Here is a 22,244-nt window from a genome sequence, read left to right as displayed (position 1 = left end):
TGTACTGCTGCAACAAGAGCACCAGTGACTTACTGCTCTCCTTTTGCCTTTTTGCGTAACACATTAACACACTGCACTCGAAGAGCCGCAAACGGGCAGACAACCGATGCACATTAGACCTTGGCAAAGCGATAACAAGAGAATTGATGATATTATGACCTCGGTGGGGGAGAGAATGTATAATTTACCAGCAAAAAAATGGCATGCAAACGTGCAGCGTAAACGGGTCGCTACTTTAAGCTGTTTCCAATTTGTGCAATAATAAACCAACAAAACAAATGAAACGCGTGCAAGAAAACAAGTTGCAGAAATTGAAAGTTCACAATAAAACCATCTTATTCGCGCCGTCATCCGCCGTGGGCCTGCAACTTATCACACGCACGCCGAACAACACTCGCCACAAGAAACTACCAAATGCAGTGCGCTTAATTGCAGTTGCACTGCTGCTCCTTGTAGCCTTTTCACTTTCGATCTATTAAGCTTAGGGAGAAACCTTAAAACAGGGAGAAAATAAATACAAAATAAAGCACAACGCACCGTTGGTAATAGTTTTTCGTAGAAGAATTAAGTTTCGCGAAGTTAGTGAACGCTTAGAGAAAGAGAAACCCGAACTTACTCCAGCGACCGACAGTGCAGCAATAGTGCAGTTTGCACCAGGACTGACGGATGGACAGGAAGAACCTTTCCCGATACTAACATCGTTTGGCTACGAACACAATCTCACCCCGTGACAAATACAAAATGTCAAAGTAACGTCCAAAGGACGTTGCCGGCCGTGTGAGACCAGTGTGTCAGTAGTGTGTCCTGCACATTTGTTCTTTCGCCTCCACGTGTCGGGACGCGTCAACGTGACCAAAAACTGGCATGCAATAATAAAAAGATACCGCGTCACCGGGTCTGATTTTTCCAGCTTCAAGCAATGCAGCAGTGTAGAAGAGCGTTGTCCACCGACGTCCATCAGCCCCACACAGGAGGGACACTGGTAGGTCTCGTGTCAAAAACACTCTTCCTCCTCCACGTTTGGATGGCGATGGTGGTGATGTTGGCATTCTTTGTGGCTGCATGTGCTGCAGTAACATTTACCGATTGCGATAGGCAGTGGTAGAGAGAGTGTAGCGTTACAATACATTTGGATCACTTTTGGATGGTAACTGTTTTGCGATCCGTTTGCCACTACCCATAATACCGGTGGTGTGGTGCTTCCCTCATTCGCTCTCTCCTGCAATATGGTTGGCACGTGAGGCGATGCCTTCAAGGGTGTGCGCGTCCCGCAATCACGTGTAACGTACTATCAATAGCATTTAATTTTATCATCCACTAGCAGTTTTATACAAACGTGTCTTAATTAAAAGAGGGATTATTTCAGGGACCGGCCAGCTGGGATTTGTTTAAAAAGGAAGGATTATGAAGTAGTAATGTCGTCGACTGGAAATCTCATTATATGTTGGAGATGTCCAACAATCGGAAAATACAAAAGCAAGGTTACAGCACTTCGTCTAACAAGGGTAGCAGAAGGAGGACTAAAAAAATAGAGATATGGTATAACACATCAACAGCGACCGGCGAGATATGTTTGCCTGCGTTCTCTTTAACCTAGAGCTAGTAGGAGTAGTAAGGCTCCTGGGAAGTACAAATTTTGAGCAACATCTTTGAAGAGTCAATGCTGATGACTACAAGCCTAAGAAAATTCAACACATTTATGACGAAAATCAAAACTGGGACAGTATAGAGCATGAAAAGTCCAAGTGCTCAGATACGCCTCAGGGACATGGACGCTACCGAAAACTGTCTAAACCCTCTTGGCTGAGTTCTAAATAACGCTGCTCAGCAGGTTTTATGTCCTCGTTTGTGTGCTTATATTATTGCGAATTCGATTCACCAACCTCCAGTGATCCGATCGTCTCAAGCGACGACACTGAACGACCTTTCCGTTGAAATCGTTTTCGGCAGTTCACATAGACACCGGAAGCGTCTCAGGTTCAATGTGAGATGAAGTGAAGAAACTTACACCAGAAAACAGGAGATATTGAATTGGTGGACGCCAGCTCTCGACCGTGAGCCGAGGACTTCATCAGACTGCTAAGACGCTATAGCTCAGGATGTCAACGGCGCATATAACGACCACGACACCTCCTAAAATATATGTTTCAACAACGACAGATAGCAGTAAAATTCAGTCTCAGAAACTTTATTCCTCTTACCATGTAACCTAGACATGACTTCAGATTTGTTTTGCTATTTGTCATATAAGTTGGTCGAACATGACCTATTCTAGACAAATACAAGATACAAACAGGTGTAGTTGTGACCGAAATATGAACAGTTTTACTGACGCAGGAAGCGTCCATCTCTCTCTTATCAAATCTTGCAAAGCAATCTTTTGTCACATGTTCTGTTCGTCGCATGTGGCACATAATAAACATAAAAAATCACATGTCACGTTCACTTCCTTTCTCTCGATGTTTGATTGCATTTTATGCCGTTATTTTGAAACTGTTTATACAACACTCATCTTCCAGTAACCTTCCAGTCTTTGCGTCAGAACCAATGCTACTGCCTCATATTGACGTCTGTTGAAAACGTGCATCTGGTGTGCAAAATGTGTCCAGTTGAAAACACAGGGCATAATACAATCGTGAAAAAAACACACATTTACGGAAAGATCACGCTCCAAAAGACCCCATATGGTTATGTGTTTCGCTTTCTTCTGTGAAGTTCCAGCCGATGTTGGGATGGTTGGATTCTTAAACCAGACTATTACTGTCTGCCATGCGGACACAAGTCACATGGTCTCAGTCCGTCTCTTTGTTGTTTTGTGGTGCATGGAATGCACTTTATAGTGTTCCCTTCCGACTTCAGCCACTATGTCTCTATGTGTGTGAGTGGAACACATGCAGCACGATGTATTTATTGTCTTACAGTGTACGAAAGCAGCAAAATGGAAAGAGAATTTTAAAGCAACCAACCATGTGACGGGAGAAGGTTACTTTAGTAAGTAGGTTAGGTGGAGAAGGTGAGGAAGAGGGCCCGTGTGCGGAATCATTATGGAGCTGCAACAACCGGCCAGCTTTGGGCAACAGACTGCCAGCTGCATATTAAACTCGAAATAAAACGGACAATTATAGTAGCAAACCGGGTAAGCAGGCGTGTGTGCTGCAGTTTAAGCATTCGCTTGTTGTTCGCTTGGAAATCGGAATCGACTCGCCGCCTTTAGATGGGAGAGGAGTAAAAAGCGGCTTCGAAGTAGTGCCGCTTTCTGGGAGTTGTTTAAAAATAAGTCCACCATTAATGTGTACGAGAGCAGCCGATATGTGGCTTTTTCGCAACGAAAATGAATTACTTCTGTAGAAACAAACTACGCTTCTAATAAACTCGCGAAGGTGCTTACACTTATTCAAGGCAAAACGTGCTAATTTTCCGACTCTTATCGGACATTCTAGTCACGCAGTTTGCCATAAACGGAGCTCTAATGGGGTGCGCGCACCACCGTCATAACCCACTTGACTACAATTGCACACACAAGTACACTCTCTTAGCAGAAAAAAAAACGACAAAAAGACAGATAAAAAGCCGTCAGAAATTGGATTGCGTAGACAAAAGGACAAGCCGACGCAATTTAATTTCCAGTTTTTAAAACATTTAAGCATTAATTTAAGACAAAGTGGTAAAGTTAGAAATAGCACATGAGAGTTGAAAATAATGTGTTAAAGCATCGGAATCGAATATTTAAAAAAATACGTTAAATTGTTAATTTACCCCTAAATTTTGGCAAGTGTGCTAAACATTATATTGGTGTGAAAATGTGCATACATTGATCAACAAAATCTACAAAACGTGCCACCACATTGTTGTGAGGGTGGTCCAGTTAGGATGTGAACCGGCCCCCGTGTTAAAAGCCCATTACAAAGCGTGCACAAAACACAATGCTTCGCAGCATTTCACAAGACTCTGAGAGCCGCCACCATGTGCTCGTGTTGAACGTTGCGTGTGGTGTAGTAGAGCTCAGCAGTGTAGTTAAAGTGCGGAATAGGTTCGAAATGTGCACACACACAGAATATCCCTACACTGCGCTGCATCGGAAATCTCGTCGTCGTACCTGCAGTGAGTGATCTTTTTTGGACGAAAGTTCAACGGAATGCATAACATTGGTGCTGGACAGGGGTTTGCGTTCGGAGGGCGGTCCTCTGAAGGTTCACCACCGACTCAATTTTCAGCCGAACAGGGATGAAGAATTCAACTGCTATAATAATACTGTCACTACTACCGTTGGTCCTACTTTAAGGTCGTTGCTGTATGAATATGGCATATCTCGTTGATTCGAAACATTAGAAGCATCTGAGAGGTTAACAAACAAAAAAGCTGGCAACACATTCCATTAGATTATAGAGAGATGAAGAAGAGATGTCTTGCAAAAATACATAAGTCAATAGACAGTTCTGCATTTCCGCTCGTCATGGAGCGATGCTCTCCAAACACATTTTTACAATCATAACAACACTCTTTTGCCAATCTCTTTGCTCTTCTGCTTCATCTTGTACACATCTGGCAGACATGTTTGTAAGCATATAAACTTAGCCAGGATTATTCGACGACAAAAAAAAACTTTGCTGATATACTTCTATCTTCCGAATAGCTTCCATCAGCAACGCGCGTCCATTAATCGTGCTCCATAGATCTTTTTAATGGCCATGCTTTCCGACATTACTAATGCAAGAGACGATTGAAGCCTCAGCTCAAAGTCTATATAATCCATAAAAAACAACAACATCCACTGGAAGAAGCATCTTCTGTCCTGCCCATCTTGCTTCAACCATGCGTTCCGTCTTCTTTTCCGCCAACCAACTCTGTCGTCATCAGCTCGCAACTACTTATCACCAAACAGACCATGCAGAATCCAACAACAACAAAACCAGCACACAAACAACTTCATGATGTACGACATCCGCGCGACTTGATCGAACAACGTTTGTGTGCCCGATGCATTAAATAACCTTTGGAGGGAAATACCGGTCTTCCAATTTTGCACACAATTCCGTACAGCAAAATGTGGCACAATCGCCCATCAGCGTACTCACGAACTACACACATCTGGATCTTTTCATTTGACGAAAACATAATGTTATCGCTGCATCGAGAAACTGTGATTGATTAGAAACCGCGCAAACGCGACCGATAACAGCAGTGTAGTGCTTTATCAGTAATGGGGCACAATCACACTGCGAAAGATCCTGCAAACGTGGTTTCATCGTGCTGCTAGTTTTGCAGGGCCTAGACCAACAGCACAGGTCCAGACCACTCAACATTATTATCCAGCTGGGTAATCAATATTCTGTACATCATGGACGCAGAGTTGCGATACTTTTAATTGAATATTTCACTACTTCGACGATCGTTAGAGGACCTTGGGTACAGTTTTAGTGGGTTTTAGTAGGATAGCTCCCAGAGCATGGTACACTAGACAACACACTTTGCGTCGAACTTTATACTTCGGGGACTGGAAAAATGGATCGAAATAAACTTTCGAGGACGATGTATAATAATTTGCACTACAAACACGAAAGCAAATAATGCTCTCCACTGGAAGAATCACACCCGTCTGTGCACATTCGTCTAGCAGCAAATATTTCACTCGGTTGAAATGGGTACGGATTGCCCATTTAGCACTTGTGCACGACACGGCAAACAGCACATCAAATCTTAGAACCATCTGATCACCACCAGAGCTCTGATCACCACAAAACACACACTTCTCGCCTGCCGTCTGATTCAGCTATATGGCGGTACTTGCGAGATCCTCCGTTGTTTTTGTAAACACACTCTGCAAACAGCAACTCCGCTTACGCGGATGTAGAACTTTTCCGACACGTTCCCTCTTAACCACACAAGCACACTACACAGACACAGAGCCGGGGAGCAGCATTCTTGTGCTATAAATCATTTTCCACAGACACACACAGACACCATGATCTCTGTGATGGCCATGCTGCAAGCGGGTCACCAGATATCCACCAACACCCGGTGCTAGAAGCTAGCAGACTCGAACTATACCGTCAACTACGGCTGCTGCTGCTGCCCACTTTCTACAGCGTTCGACGAATGTCAACGATCGACTGAGAGGCACAAGACCACACAACGCAAAAGGAACTCCACATACATCTTTGCTGCTTTACCCCAAACACACCAAACGGGCGCGGGCGAGCACCAACGACGAAGCCACACCACCCAGCGAGCGCGCTCTCTTCGGAAGGAAGAGCGAGCGAGCACATTGATGTCCAGCGGTCCGGCAGTCCCGTATTCGCGTCCAGCGTAGGTCCGTCCGAAACCTTGCGTCCACACTACCCGACCTGCCCTTTTGGGGGGGATTTAGAAATAAAACCCTCTCTATTAACGCTAGCTCTGCTCGCTCGCAGCACACATCAGCCGCACTATACACCGACACACACACACACCCTAGAGAACTACTCTGCCTCAGACCTGCTACTTGCGAAGTAACAGTCCTCGCCAATGGCCCTCACGCGCGAGGGCTTCCGGAACTGGAGAACTAGTAGCAACTTCTCAATTACAGTCCCGGCTGATGGACAACCCAGTGTAGAAGGAGCGTCAAAAAAATGTACGGGAGAGACACACCAACGACACGTTCGAAACCTTCCCGCCGACTGTACACACGTGTCTGTGTTTGTGTGCTTATGCCAGAGAGTCACATTCGTATAATCTAATTTCCATTCGATGATGGATGAATCCCTTGCACCATCACCCGTGTTATCACACACCCTCTTTTACCGCCCTCCCTCTCTCTCTTGCTGTCTCTGTCTCCATCATCCCCTATCTGGAATGGGGGGTTGACGCGAAAAAAAAGAAGTAGAATTATTTTAATCTCTTGCACTGGCGATCGAGTGATTCATGTCCCAACCACCACCCAACCAAAACCACACCCCGAGAATCGGTTGAGCACGGTGAGCGGGTATACAATTAAACATAAATCGAATCGATCGATGAGTGCGGCTGCTCCAACTGTGCGCTGGAAATGAGCAAACACAGTGCACGAAAAACACCTGCAAAAGAAGGGGGCCCTGGATGTGCTAGAGCCTCATTCGGCTATTCGGCTGAAACAGTAGCAACAAACCACGATGATACAACCACGACCCAAACAGCAGCATGATTGTTTTATACTATCAGTGTTGTCAGTTGTTGTGGCAGAGATTGTACTGGGCCCGCTGCTTTATCATTGGCAACTGCACAACTGCAAAGCACAGTACACGAGGTTTTGCGCAGTGTTGTTGTTTTATTTGCAAAAAGCTGGTATAAATCTGCTTCGTGCGTCAATCAAAGATGAGTTTTGATGGAAGTGCAACTAGGAATCGTTAATACCAACAGCCTTAGCCCGAGAGCGGTAGTATTACCGGCGACACGTGCTTTTGTGTTCGTTTCTAATTTGCAATGTAAAAAAATGCATTCTTCAACAAACTGTAGTTGCATAGCGTTGAAAATGTTATAGAAAATGGAACAAAAGTTTATTAAACATATGACACTTGGACTAGAACTCTTGGCCAACATATTATACGTAGGTACCGCTATTATCAGGTTCTTATAATGAACTTGGTCGAAAGTTGAGTTTGAATCATTCCTAGTTGTACTCTGCCGAATCCTTCTAAGATGATGTGGAATGTAGTCTGGCATTTCTGGGACGCAATAATCCAATAGTGCCATTCAGTCCAAAACTACCTCAAAAATTCAACTTCCATTTCAAACAGAATCGAAAAAATGCCACCGATTCTAAGCTCTCCACCAGAAAATGTTCCCCTTCTTCCTCTTCCTTAGCGTTGGAACCGCTAAATATCTCGGCTTGCCATTTCTGGCTTTGTGGGACTTAATTTTAGCCGTAGCGAGGTAGTCAAGCCCTGCGTACGTGGAGACGGTCTGAATGGGATTTGAACCCTGGTCCTGCCGTGTCTATCGCTTCGGCCACCGGACTGACCAATGGTATGACGCTGACTGGAAAACAGAAAGTCTAGATTTAAGAGAATTACAATAAACGTTGAGAGCCTTCCTAACATTCTACTCCACTGTATTCTACTCTGTGTCTACAGGAGTCTTTTTAACTCCACCGGCACTTCGCTAGAGAGTAATTAAAAAAAACTCCTGCTCGATTAACTACAGCAAATTTACACTTCCCTCATAAATAAAACAAAAACAAGCAGCAACGAATCATTTATAACAGCTTTAAAGGATAAGCGTGTTAGCACCACCTGAACCACGGGGACACACCTTTTTTGTTGTTTTATAAATTCATTGTATAAATACAACATAACACACCCAAAAGCTCTCGAAACCAGCACCTAACCAACCTTATTGGAGAGGTGTAACGTAAACGAAAAAAAAAACCAAACGCTTGCCACCTTCAAAAACCAGCTAAGAACTAATGATCACCAGTCACGCGATTTTGATTTCGATTGATTTTAAATGCGTTGCTGCTGCTCGAAATGCGACACCGAATCAAAGGGTTCATGCCGTAATAGCCAAATACCAAAAATCAATAACAGCAATTGATTATGAAGCGGGAAAAAATTATGCAACGTTCAGTAAAGCCAGACATGTCAAACGTACCGGTCCATATAGGAAAGGTTAATCAATTTACTGATGGGAGCGCTTCTGTAGATATTTTTGGCACATCAACTTTGACAATTAATTGGATTCGTATTACTGCGAATGCAAGTGGCAAATTAGATTGTAATTATATAGTGTATCATTCCATATTATCATAATAGAAGAATATCATCCAAGAAACGGGACAATACCAATCCAAACGAGGCTCACTGTGTCGCTAGTTATCTCCCGATTACTCAGTGTATCCACAAGAGGCTCACTGTGTCGCTAGTTATCTCCCCATTACTTCGTTTTCCAAATGACTTGCGTGATCCTACCAGCCTTATAATGGCTTACTACATTTAGTGATACCAAGTAGTTGGTGTCTCACTAAAGTCACTATTTGGTGAGCATTTTGGGGTTTGATCGCCACAAGCAATGACTCTCTTCGTTGATGAAGTCAAACATACCGATGAAGACTGAAGATTGTCTGTGCGGAAGCGATGATAACTCATCTTCAAGATTTTGTGGGTTAACCCTGCTTGACGTTTGGTTATGAGATACGGTTTGACGCCAGGTCTTTGCCAATTAGTCGCTAACTAATGATGCTCGGAAAGCTAACATTAGACAGAAGCTCTCAACGAGAGTCAGCTCGATTTATGCGCTAAAATCATGGAAAATTTGACCTCTCAAACGCACGCTAGCAAGTAAAGTCGTTATCTCGCATACACTTTTACTTATTCAACTTTTTAGAAAGAGAACACAGTAATGAATTTCCTTCAGATTTAATTAAACTTAAAAAAATTCCATGCAGCTCGTGAGAGAAAATGAGTTTGACATCACTGAGAGAAGCGAAAAATTGGACGTAATGAGACCGGGTCATAACATTTCGTGGGATATAATCTGCTCGGTATCCAAACAAGAGCACAAGGATAAAACGAAACAACATTTTAATAACGCAGAAGAGTAAAAGGACCCAAGAATTCGTCTGCAAGGGTAGCAAAAACTTTGAAACATATTACCGTAATGTATTTGTGCCCGCTTAAGGACGCTTAAGGAATTTATGATTAATTCTTTAATTAAATTAAAAAATCCCATCCCTACGGTTCCTCCCATCCATTTTTGGCATCCGAACACATCAAAAAATCACTCAAACAAATTGGACTTCTTTAGAACTATCGATTGATCGAACAGCTAAATTATGCAAACGGACGGCGAACCTGAACGTGATTAACATTTATTTTAATTTTCCACTCTCGTGACTTTCCTTGAACCCAAGTAACAGATACAACAACAAAAAACGCTACTTAGCACATAGGGAAATTGCGCTTAGCATGGTACTGCCGCACGAGTATAATTGAACCATCCGGGGGTGAAAGGTTAACGAGAAAAGAAAAGCAAAACGACGGATAACTTTGTCCTTTCTGCAGGAGCATCGAGAGATTGCAATTTAGTACCGAGATGCAATAACGAAACTGAATCTAGGTACCAACACCGATATCGAGAGGATAACTTCCATGCTCTCTACAAGGACATCTCCTATCATCCGACATCCCGGTTAGGTTTTCCTTCTCTTTATTCTTCCTCTTCAATCCGATTCCATTTGGCAACGATATTCCACTAGTTCAGCGCACTAGGTTTCGGTTGGCATCGATTCGTGCACGGTCGAGTGTTGCCGCGATCCGTTTTCCGAACACTGTTCATCTGTTTGCTTTTACTTTTCTCCGATTTAATTTGTGTACATGATGGTGGTGGTGCTGGTGTTGATGATGGTACAGGGGGACACGGAACACAACGTGGAAAATAAATCTGGAGCATAAATTTGATTAAACTCCCTCGCCACATATCCTCTCTCCCTTTCTCGGGGGCATGGAATCGAAGGATCGTCCGCTCCACTAAATGCGGGGTCACATACATAATACAGACGAACGAAAACGGATCGATGATGGCGTGTGGGATGGCAGGAGCATACGGCGCCATCGCTAAAGGCGTCAGTGCGAAAGTGGAAAATCGATTGTTAAATTGCCATCCGTTTTTTTTTCTTCTCCTCTTCTATCTGTCGCTCTCCAGTCCGTTCGCTTTGAACTGAGAAACGGGACAAAATACGGAAAGCTAGTCAAACGACAATGTATGCCTGGGAAATGAGATTTTTTTTTTGCTTTCCTTCTCGTGATGGAGAGAAAATGCAATATCAATTGAGATGGTCGGAGCACTATCTTCCTCAATGGATCGATCAGTGTTAGAAAAACTTACAACCCACACACCTTCGAGACAAACACAGGTACGAAGCACGAGAGAAAGATTAAAAGCGAAGCGAAACTAAAGAAACATAAATTGCAGTTTTGTAACGCTGTGCGCCTCCTCTTCACAAACTCATCATGGTGCTTGCATTTACATCGCGTTGATTGAAGTTGGATAAAAGTGAATACGATAACCGTTAACAGCATCGACCTTTTTAAAAATGTTCTAGACTGCTTACGTTCTGAACGATAACGAAAATTTATAGACCTATTCTCCGAGTAACTTTCCTATAACACTCCGGGCAAGGTATATGGGCTTGATGTGTTTTGTTTGACTTTAATAAAGGTAACTATTCAAAAACCCTTGTAGATCAACAAGTTAAAGATAATCATAACGAATAGTAACACCACCAGCAGCAACCTTGCTTACCAACACTGATTCATGCAGTCCTCCCAAACTGATGACAAAGGTCACGAGGAATTGTCACGATTACAATGGACAAAGCTGGGTTCGTATCTCCTCATTTGACACTACAACCTACAGAGGTCTCAACCTACTGGGGCTGTATCTTCTTCTTCTTAGTCTTATAACCCGGTGCGGTAGGTCAAGCCGGACATCTTATGGCACTACTAGACTTTCCATAATACCACGTAGTTGGAGAGGCGATCTTCACTATAGAGGGATCGGCAAGGATGGAATTTTATCCTCGGTTCTCCGGTATGAAGACCGGAGCCGTTATCGACTCGAGCACCGATCCGCCACCTGCTGTGACTGAATACAACCTTTTTAATCTCAGTGCTCACATACGAACTGACGAAGACTCTGAGTAGAGTTCGAGAGGAACATGCTCGGAACAATCTTTGTTCCCCTTAATTATGCAAGGGCAGGGAAGGAATTGCTACAATGAGTAGGTCTATAAGGTCTAAGATAATGTTCTAAGATGAGGTCTGAGAGTCGTGAGAATGATGCTGGACGATTCAGCAATCCAGTCTGTAAAATCTTTCAACACATCCATATATACAGAGATTAAATGTCACACAACATACGCAAAGCATACAAGTACGATACAGTGTACGAAAAAGTTTTGTCTGGATTGAATAAACTGATGATCTGACGCAAAACAGTAAAAACTAGATGAATCTAAGCAAACCTGTATCAAGTCTATAATATTTTTCCCAACTTCCAACTTCAATTTTCCGACATTTTTGATTCATTTTCCTTAGAAAGAGATCAGCTTACACTTACCTAAAAAGAGAAGAAGAAAAAGAAACGTATTAATTAAATATTTTCACAAAACAAACACAGTAAAAATAGAGATATTCTTAGATTTCTCAACCTACAAAGTACGAAGACTTTTCCTTACAGCATGTATAAAATATATTACATAAAAACAGACTATCACAAAGCTGCAAACTATAAGCGACAATAAACCAAAAACTTGCACAATCAAAATGTCTGGCGTTGCGGCGGAAATAGCCAAGGAAGTGTCATTCTACCGAAGTGAAGAATAACACCGATGTGGCAGAAATTGGCGAGGGGGGAGAAAAGGGAGGTATGCTTGGGGTGAAGAAAACTTTATAAAGCCCAACAGCAGCAGCAAAAAATATGGATAGCAAACAATAGATAACGACATGCAACCGTCCGTCTGGTCGGCCGACGGAGCCGCCACTCTGGTCACGATAAAAAGGGAAAATATGTCAGTGCTTTCGGACGCGTCAAACGGTGGGTAATGAAGCGATAATGTTAATGGACTCAGCACGGAGCCATCATTACATCACACGCTAGCCACATAGTATGAATGGAGGAGGTACGAAGATAGAGGTCACAAATTGTACTGCCCGGGAGTATGCATAGCCGACAGAAGCAAGGTGGATGCAGCGAAAAGAGATATTAAAATTGGACAAGATTTTTAAATAGTATTTTGTTTTTCTAGTGGCGCAAGTAACACGCTTTTTGTCGTTTAAATAACGAGTAATTCGCCACTCATATTTTTATGAGGGACTTTTATGGCAGATATGACACACAGAAAATTTATCTTTTGATAAAAGACCAAAAGACCTCCATCCTCTTCTCTAATATACTCCAAATTGCACGCGGAGCGTGAAGTGATGAGTTGTCCCTTATCTTAAACATGCGAAGTGAAGCTTCCTGCAGCTTAGGAACGGTAATACAAGTGGGATATTTTGTTCTGTCCTGATATCGCTCAAGAAGGCGCGTATTAGTCAACCCAACACTTGACAATCATCAGCAGCAGCACACGCAACACGACGCGGCACCGAGGCTCTCAACTCGTAAGCTGAATGGCATTTGTCGAACAAGTCCGCGGGACTGTTTAAAGCTTTAAAGCAAACACATAACACACAGGCAAGCACATGCCGCTGCTGTACCCCGCGCGAAAGGTAAGGAAGTGAGTTGTATTATTAACTCGTTGACATAATGCAAACAACCAAAAGAAACGGGGAAGCAAACATTCAGCGATTGAAGGTATGAAAAACCCACAGCCACATAACCTTGTCAGTAGGTTGAAGCTCTGGTAAGACTCGTAAGGGCACACATGGGCATTGTCTTTGGTTATCGGAGCATGGTTGCCTGCTTTCTCGCGCTAAACTGATAAGATATGTAGTGGTTGATGAAGGGGTTGGTTCTCTCGAGCAGTAGAGATATACCGGTCATGCGATTGGCTGGATTTGGATTAAGCAGATATGGAGGTACGGCAGCAAAGGACGACAGATCGATAAAGCTATCGGTGCTCTGCAGATGACTGCAATTTGTAATGTTATGATTCACGTTAGAAAAAAAAGAATATTGCCAACTTTTCTATCACTTTTAAAGTTGGAAGAAAAACTAATAATTTCAAAACTACTTTTTAAACGAAATCAGGTCATCTATTTAAGTTTAGGTTTGTTGTTACTAGGAAACAGCGGATAGTCACAATATTTCCAACTAAAGTTTTTTTTTACTTCCTTCGGTTTGGCACGCCCGGTGTCATTCTCGTGACGTGGTCAGACCACTGGAACCGGACGACCACTGAAAATTGTCGTACTGCGCATAGAGCACGTCTCGGAAGCGGCTCCTATACTATCTTTTTCGCAGTAAGAGGCAACATCGCTCAGAGTATCTTGCTTCATAACAAAATTTGGAAGTTTCCGTTAGCTTGGCTCAATCTGAATGCCTCAAAGATGTTGCATATCTTGGTCCTTTATTTCAATTGTTTTGATTGGAGTGTTTTCTTCAGTCTTTAACATAAGCTGTTTTAAGAACCCTGGATAATACCCCTGTATATATCAGTATTTGGCAAAGGCGACAACAGTGCCGATTGTCACACGGCAGAACCGGCTTGGCACTCCCTGGTCCTCCAGAAAAGGTACGGGACACTTACACACGAACGTTTCTAGACTAGACGTGGTGTAAATTAGTTTAGTAAGTCAAAAATGGCAGACACTTCCTAAGATATCGTTAAACCAAGAAAAAATATGATAATTCTGAATTTGCAAGCAAGACCACATATGTTCCCAACATCATTTTAGGATTCTACGACCCGAGGAATTCAGTTACTTATTCGGTCTTTTGGCATATAGGAACCTTCAGATACTTAGGAAAAGCATAGATCTAGCGATGTTTGGGTCATGAGAGTTTGCTACAATTATTATTAAATTGTAGAAAATATACTCCAAATTTTCCAAACTACAAATCCTTGGGAGGCCTTCCTCAGCTCCAGATTAAAGAAAAGACAGCTAATTTCCTAAGTGCTGAGGGGAAGAGGGAAGAGCTCAGAGAGTTTTCCATTCGTCTACACCTGACATGTCATGTTGGTCATTATCATATGCGTCAATCAAATCAATGAAGAGATATTACGAGATCTCTGCCATCTTCTACAAGATTTTCCGCATAGTGAAGATCTGATGAATGATTAAATTATAAATTATAACACCTTGGTGCTTTGATCAACTGATTTAGAGATGCTTTGCACGTAAAGATATGAATCAAAAGGCAATTCTCGTCATTAAGTTGGGTTTGGATTGATTATCTAAAATAACATGGCCCTTCGCATTTCCTTCACAAACAGCTATGATTATAAAAAAAATAACTACTGTTAGCCCTCAAGTCGTACATTATCATACAGGTAGTTTGCGATATATGCGTACACTCGTGTAGATTAACTCACCCTTTCCTCGGTCCCATTACCCATTACACCATGCACACGGGGAGGAGGGCAAGTAAAAGTCGCACACCCTCGCCTGCACACACGCTTGCCAACAAATGAAAGTGATAATTTTGCATAACAAGAAGCAGCAGTGGATCACGAAACATGACACACAAAAACAAAAAAAAAGGTAGTCCCGGCTCACCATGTTCGATGGTGGGAAAAAAAACCCCTGGCCGGGACACAAATGCCGACAAACTCTTTTTTCTGCACTCACACGTTACAACACCACACCGGTACACGGTGGCTTCCTCTATCCGTGTGATGGGGAATTGCATATGGGGCACCGACGCTTCCAAACGATAGAGCGTTTCGGTTCGCTTTTCACCCATTTCCGCGCAGTGTGTACGATCCACGCATGGGCAGTAATTAACGCCATCCACCCACCAACAGCACGGCTGAGGGTGCGATATACTAAATGAAGTCGTAATTCGTTACATTGTCGCGTTGTCATCTCACGCAGTCATTTCACTCTCTCTCTCCGTCTCGCGCAAACAGCTTTCCACTAAGGATCCATACGATTAATGGCCACATCATTTGCTTTGTATGTGGCGTTACAGGTTCGGCTGAAAGCATTACACCAAGGCAGAGGATTAAGGGCACGTACGGCACCCCGAATGGAAACAATTAAAATTTAACTCACGGCACATGGGATGCGTCAAGAGCGGCGGCAATGACGCGATTGATGTACGATGATTGAAGATCGTCCCTCTCAAGAGAAAATCAAACATTCCCCGCTTTGGTCCCCATCCGGACTATGGAACAGGAAGCTACCGAATGGGAACAGAAACCAGCTCCCAACACAAGCCGCATAAGTTGAGGTCAGTGAGAAGAGAGAGAGATAGAGAACCGGATTTTGCAAGTTTAAATTCCACAGAAAATTGAAGTTGCCCAGCGCCGATTTCTCCATTTATCTCCGATATTCACATAGCGGTTAGCTCCGGGTTGAAAATGTGCACAATGCGCTCAAGAATGAATATTGTCCAGTAGAATGTGGTCAAATGGTGAGCAATGAACGGTGTATTACTTAGAGAAGAAAGGAAGAAGCCGCGCAACAAGTTCCCGACGTCGGATGAAATGCAGGCGACACACAGCTTGCCTTAAGCGATATCTCCTCTATGTAGGTGCATTAAAGCGTAAAAATGCTCACTAAACCATAGACGAATGCAACCCGTGTGTGTAAGTTACGGGACACCGGTCGTGGTGGACCAGGTACCTGTGAGTGCCAAGCCGGGACTGACCTTTGAAGTGGTCTGCAACAAGGAACATACATTCTTGGTGGTCTAAAAGTGGCAGAAGACATGGGGTATGGACTTCATGAAGTGTGTAGTCGTCGAAACATGAAGAAAAGCTGATCTACGATGCGCTGCTTTCTTCGTAACGTAAACCTCTCACCCGACTGTGCTACTTCTTATTCAACGGTTTATTACCTCAGACCTTAGCTTAAGCACTGCTGAAGGGATTAAACGTGCTTAAAGTTGGAAAAAACGTGGTTAAAACAAAAATAATTTGAAGTGCAATGTTGCTATGTTTAACACGAGATTTGCATGTGTAATGCATCCTACTCATGGTCCACAGAGCATATCTACCACTCAACTTTAACATTCGATGTCCTCAATTATTTCCTCACTTATTTCCTGATTCAACTTACATTCTACAAACAACTTCAACTGCAAATGAACGAAACGAAATAAGTTTAACTTAAAATAAAGTCAACCCATTCCAGCAATGAGCTCGCAACCCAGCAAACCAGGTATCATGTCTAGAAGATTGCAAAGTTCTGTTTTTCCATCACACTTTGATCCTTTGATGGGCACAGATGATAGCGTTCCAACTCCGGGAATTATTCTTTCTTACTTTGGAAAACTTACAACCAGGTTTCTGCTAAGTGTAGAGTCCACAAGCAGTAAAACTCTGATAGCTGTACTGCTAATCATGAAATCAGGTGGTCACCCATTTTCCAATTCCTCATCTTTAACGAATTTCTTATCGACCAAAACTTCACCAAATCGGCAAGAGATTAATCAGAACAATTGTAAAACTGATGATGATGTCTCAGGTCCAGGGAGACAAATCCACTTAGCTTGAAGTTTAAAACCACCAAATATAAACCAACTTTGATTATATCGATTGATGAAAAGATTCGCGGAAAACATCCAGTGTTTATTACACAAATCTGACAAAATTTCAAATCTATGTAATTAGTAATGCCTTTATTGTAACCGTTCGACCGTTTCAGGGTCTTGCAGGGTCTTCTACGTCTTACAAAAAATTAAATTCATATTCCACTGCTAAAAAGCTAGTGTAACAAGCACGCAGCCCAGCACATGGCCCATATTTGTGCAGTGTCAAGCAGAGCGCAGACTATACTGTTACAACGGTTGTGATAACGTGACAGAATTATGCTAAAAAGAATCACAAACAAATTCAAACTTTGTCCCCGCCGTTTGATCCGCTCGTGCACGATCCAATGCGATCGGTTTATTGGATTGGAAACAGATTATGGACACGCCAAAGAAAAAAGGCAACGAGTGTTCCAGCCAATTAACGTAGCCTTGCTTCTTTGCCAAACATCGCCCCGGCTGCTAATCGCCAGGATCAACACGGCACGAGCTGAATGTCAACGATTTGGGACGTCGGCTACTACACGGCGGAAGAAAGAACAGGACCATCTGGGCAACACCGCAGACACGTGACCAATTTAGACGTCAAGTAGATCAGGGTGGATTTGTTCTTTGTTAGCCGATAGTAGTGATTATAGTCAAACGCAACTGATTCGCTATTTACTTAGTACTCATTTAGGTGGTACTTAGAATGATTATCTGTAACTTCCAACAACTTCAAATTTAGCTTCAGAGGAGGTAGCATAAAACGAAGAATTGATATCAAATTTAAAAATAACACATCTAATAAAGAACAAATGAATCTTGGTCTACCACTCCTCCAAATCTCCTCAGGTTGTGTAAATGCGACAGATGCTATAAAACAAACGGGGCACTTATTTTCTAACCACACGCACGCGGCAGCGCACCGTCACCACGTAATCAGCAAACACCCCTGAAGAACTGTATACTTAACAAATAAATCAAACTGATAACGAACGAACCCACCCTTCTGCTCGCTTCTGATCTCCTAACGTTTGAAGGTTGAAGGCGCTGCTTGCTTCACGTCACACTTTACAACTCCCCGTCGTTGCTCCGGTGTTGGTGATAGCCGACCGATCATTGCGCGGGCAAGCAACACCACTATCTGGTCCGTCCTTTGCTACTTTTCTTATCTTATCCGCGCCCTGGGCGGCTTCCCTTCTTTCCCGGAACCCACAGAGAGACACGACAGGTGATTTTTCACCAACAGCAGCAGCAATATACTGCAAACTGTCCCATCCATACATACACACTGAAGATAACGGATGGACAGGTCTTGCCGCAATGGGACGCACAAGTGCTCACCCCTCAACGAGCACGACTCGGCGATTGACATAAGGGGATGGTGGAGAAGCCAACCACAGAACCCGTCAAAACCCGTTTACTGGGTCAGCTGTTTGCTGGGAAAGGTTAAAAACACTCATCAATTTCATTTACACCTTTTTCCCATCATTCTGTCCTCTTTCTTGAGTAAAAATGTAATAAAAATTACACGTTTTTCGTTGCAAACAGCTCTATCATTTTCCAAGAACTTTGCTGTGCTTAGCAAACATACATTGATATCAACTCTTTGAAAATAATTTTGTTTAAATAAGTTTTTTTTTTAATTTATTTAGTTACGTTCACCTCGCACGTGACGTGAGATGTAGTAATTTAATAAGCTAGGAATAGAACGAATAATTGTGTCTTGCATGACTCAGATATTCTGACGTGTGTCAACCGAGTTAAATGCTACTTTTGGTAAAACAAAGCTCGAGAGCAGGCTCGATGTTGGCTTAAATAAGTAGATTATGTATTTCATAGTCATATGCTTACGGTTCATTCAAGTCACAAATGACTACGAATTAAGAGACATCTTATGGGCCACTAATAATATTATAAAAAATGGCGAATTTTAAGCCGAGGAAAAGAACCTCAGAAATCAGATAGGTTTTCTGAGATACAAAACAAGTTTATTACTGCAATGTATGAGCAAAACTATAGAACTTGATGACAAGTAGAGTTTCTAGGATAACACAAAAGACAAAAAATATACTTCAAACCTGACAAGCTTCTTCAGCTATATCAACGGAAAATAGTAATATTCCCATTGATCATGTTATTCTCATTGCATATGATGTTTTAAGAAGAGTGCCGTAAGAAGAGTGCTAGGCTCCAGTGGTCCAATTATCAATAAAGAAAAGTATGAATTCATTTGAATCAAAAATTGAAACCAGAATGAACAAGACATGAAATAATTGAGAGATATGATGATTTTAGCATCGTAATGCTATTGGAGTATTTTAAATTTACTTGGATTAACCAATACAAATTTCAGCTAGAGAGACTAAGAAGTACAAACTGCAAAACTGCAGAGACAGGTTTCGAATCTTATCTGAATAATCACCTCGTGTATTGCGTGTCGCAATTGAAGAGAACCAAACGTGGCAAACCGAAACTTTTCAAGGAACCCTAGAGATAACTAGCTGGATAAATGCAGTTCGATTGATAATTCAAACAAGCATTGCATAACAATATGGCCACACCTTCCCGGTTGGCTATCCGATAGTGTTGATATGGCCTTTTACTGTGGCTAATACAAGACTACATTTGTCAGTTTTTTTATGGGCCTTGACGGTCATTTAACTGCATGTCTTATGTTTAATTCCTCCGACAGAGGTTTGTCTAAACAATGCTACTAGTCGCTGCTGAGATCAGTCGGAAGACATTTCGATTGACGATACGATAATCATCAAAAAGATATTTTTGCCACGCGAGGTTTAAGGAAGACAATAACTCCAGGCCCAGACCTCTCAAAGAAAGTAGAGCAAAGATGATGAGGACAGATATTTTGATCCCTGGATCAAAGTTTTCAAAAGTTGCAATTTATTTATACAGAAGGTAGAAAATATTGCAAAAAACGATTTGTTTACGGCCATTAGTAAGAAGAACCCTTCAAGAAGAAGATCTTCAAAAGCAATTAAATCTTCAATAGCTGATCTTTAACTGCTTTAAATTAAAGACCTTCACGATTCAAAGATTTAGTGTTGTTTAAAACCATTTACAGCGGGAGTAATGGTGGACTATGGGCCATCGAATGAAAATCTTTTAATAAATATAAGTAAAAAGAACAAAATTCTGTCATGTGCATCTGAATGAGTTCTCTTCTTTTTTCTTGACCTGACGACCTCTGAGTGGTTTATTATAAGCATTAACCTGAGAATGAGACATACATAATTTGCTTCTAAATCCCCAAAGATTGTTAGTAACAATGTCATACCTCCAACAAACACAAGGCTCTGGTGGATACATTTCATTTTGCCAAAATGCACCTCAAATCTTGATTATGTTCTTCATAAGAAGCTCAACCAGATATTCAAAACCCTAAACAGAAAACGAAGCAACACTCACCTTGTCTGTCGGGCGACGTCACGGTCACGGCCTCCACCGCCAGCAACACCAGCTTCGCCAGCAGTTCGCGCTTGCTGCGGTGGTTGCTGCTGCTGCTGTTGCTGCTGTTGTTGCTGCTGCTGCTGCTGGTCCTTGCCCTCGCCGCGGCGCTGCATTTTCGGTTCTGTCGCCAAGTTGTCGTCGGTTGGTAGATACAGTTGCGGACACAAATAGTCGGAAGGGGATGCGGATGATAGCCGTACGCGGCGTACTGGAACCGTCGTTCGTTCCCGTCACTAGGGCCACTCACTAGGACCCACTACTGCACTTCACGTTTCAGTTAAATCGACGCCGTGTGGCTTTTCCACTGCACACCGGCACACCGACACATTCGACCAACCCACACCACGGCTCACCACGGTCGTCTCTTAACCCCGTGCGGTTAATGGCTTTTAATCAATCTATAAAGACGTTGTCAAATTGTTACACTTTTCTCGCTTATAGGTTAAGCTGACTACTACTACTGGTGTTGGTTCGCACCAGCAATCCGGCACGGTGAACCGATTGGCTACGGGATGGGGGGTGGTGTGGTGTTAGCGACACCACATCAGCATTCCCACCCACACATACACTCACACACACAACACTCACGCACACACACACACGCACTACTACCCACTGCTATATGCACTGTGCTGTAAGTTTGCTGCTCATTCTCCTACCGCGCGCGCGTTTTCGGTACGGACGACACCCCGGATGCAACACACAACCGGAAACGGAAATCGAAACGCAAAATGCACCTACACACTCACACACGCCCGACCACGCGACGCTTACCGGTGGTAGCAACGGTTCGACACAGCATTCGTCGCTGGCAGAGTAGTTTCACGGTCGAGCTTCGATTGCATTTCCCGGAACACGGATGATGATGCTGAAGAGTGGACACTATATTTTATGGGGGAAAATAAAATTGCAAAATTAAAACCAATGTACTCTTCCTCTTCTTCTTCTAGCCGCTATGTGCACTTGGACGAACTACGGTGCGATGCTGACTTGATGAGCATGAAAACGGGGGATCGGAGACCCAATTTTCAGCGTTGCGGACGTTCACCTTGAAAACATATGTGCGCTTGAGGACTTTTTCACTAATAAGAATCACAAATCACTGTGGGCTTTCCATACAAATTGCTTATTTTCTCATTCACTCTTGCACACACACACACCCAATTACACACACACTCACGCACTCTGCTAATATTATGCTGAACAAAGGGATACGGCTGTCACTAACTGTACGCCATTATGTCACTTGCACAGCTTCCTTGGGTGCGCATTTTTCTACTAATTTATGTAACAATGATCACTTTTGGACACTCGTTTTTTGCATCACTTCCTTATCCTGCACACGCACCCACACTCACCCACACTATATTACACTAGTGCACACGGCGTCGTAGGCAAGACACACGCCAAGAAGTCCACCTGGAAGTTCCCGGATCTAGATGTCCTGGATGGGAAGAAAATGAGGACGATTAGTATAAACATGCGTAGGTTGGTCCTACCGAGGTCTGTGTAGCTTCATCGCCCAAGATGGCAACCGATCGCCAAATAAATCGCGACTGTAATAACATTTGTGTACTATACACACAATCACATACAAACACACGCGCTCACGCAACCTTCCCACATTTGACAGTTCGTCC

At 42.9% G+C, this 22,244-nt stretch overlaps 1 protein-coding gene across 38 annotated transcripts in view; it reads right to left on the bottom strand.

The window, feature by feature from the left end:
• Window positions 1–22,244, bottom strand: part of LOC118507005 (casein kinase I) — an 83,383-nt gene that overhangs the window by 48,084 nt on the left and 13,055 nt on the right. For 18 of the 38 annotated variants that reach the window (XM_036044899.1, XM_036044917.1, XM_036044940.1 and 15 more), the window contains 2 exons: window positions 21,653–22,048; window positions 20,563–21,486 (listed from right to left, as the gene is read on the bottom strand). In XM_036044899.1, the coding sequence (XP_035900792.1) occupies window positions 20,563–20,717 (155 nt within the window). In that variant the 5' untranslated portion in view covers window positions 20,718–21,486; window positions 21,653–22,048. Of the gene's footprint in view, window positions 1–6,048; window positions 6,173–20,562; window positions 21,487–21,652; window positions 22,049–22,244 lie in introns of those variants that run through there. The other 20 variants (XM_036044900.1, XM_036044925.1, XM_036044929.1 and 17 more) reach the window with 6 other exon arrangements.

This window comes from Anopheles stephensi, chromosome 2, assembly GCF_013141755.1.
Source record: "Anopheles stephensi strain Indian chromosome 2, UCI_ANSTEP_V1.0, whole genome shotgun sequence".
Taxonomy (NCBI): domain Eukaryota; kingdom Metazoa; phylum Arthropoda; class Insecta; order Diptera; family Culicidae; genus Anopheles; species Anopheles stephensi.
This window is presented reverse-complemented; position numbering and strand designations above follow the sequence as displayed.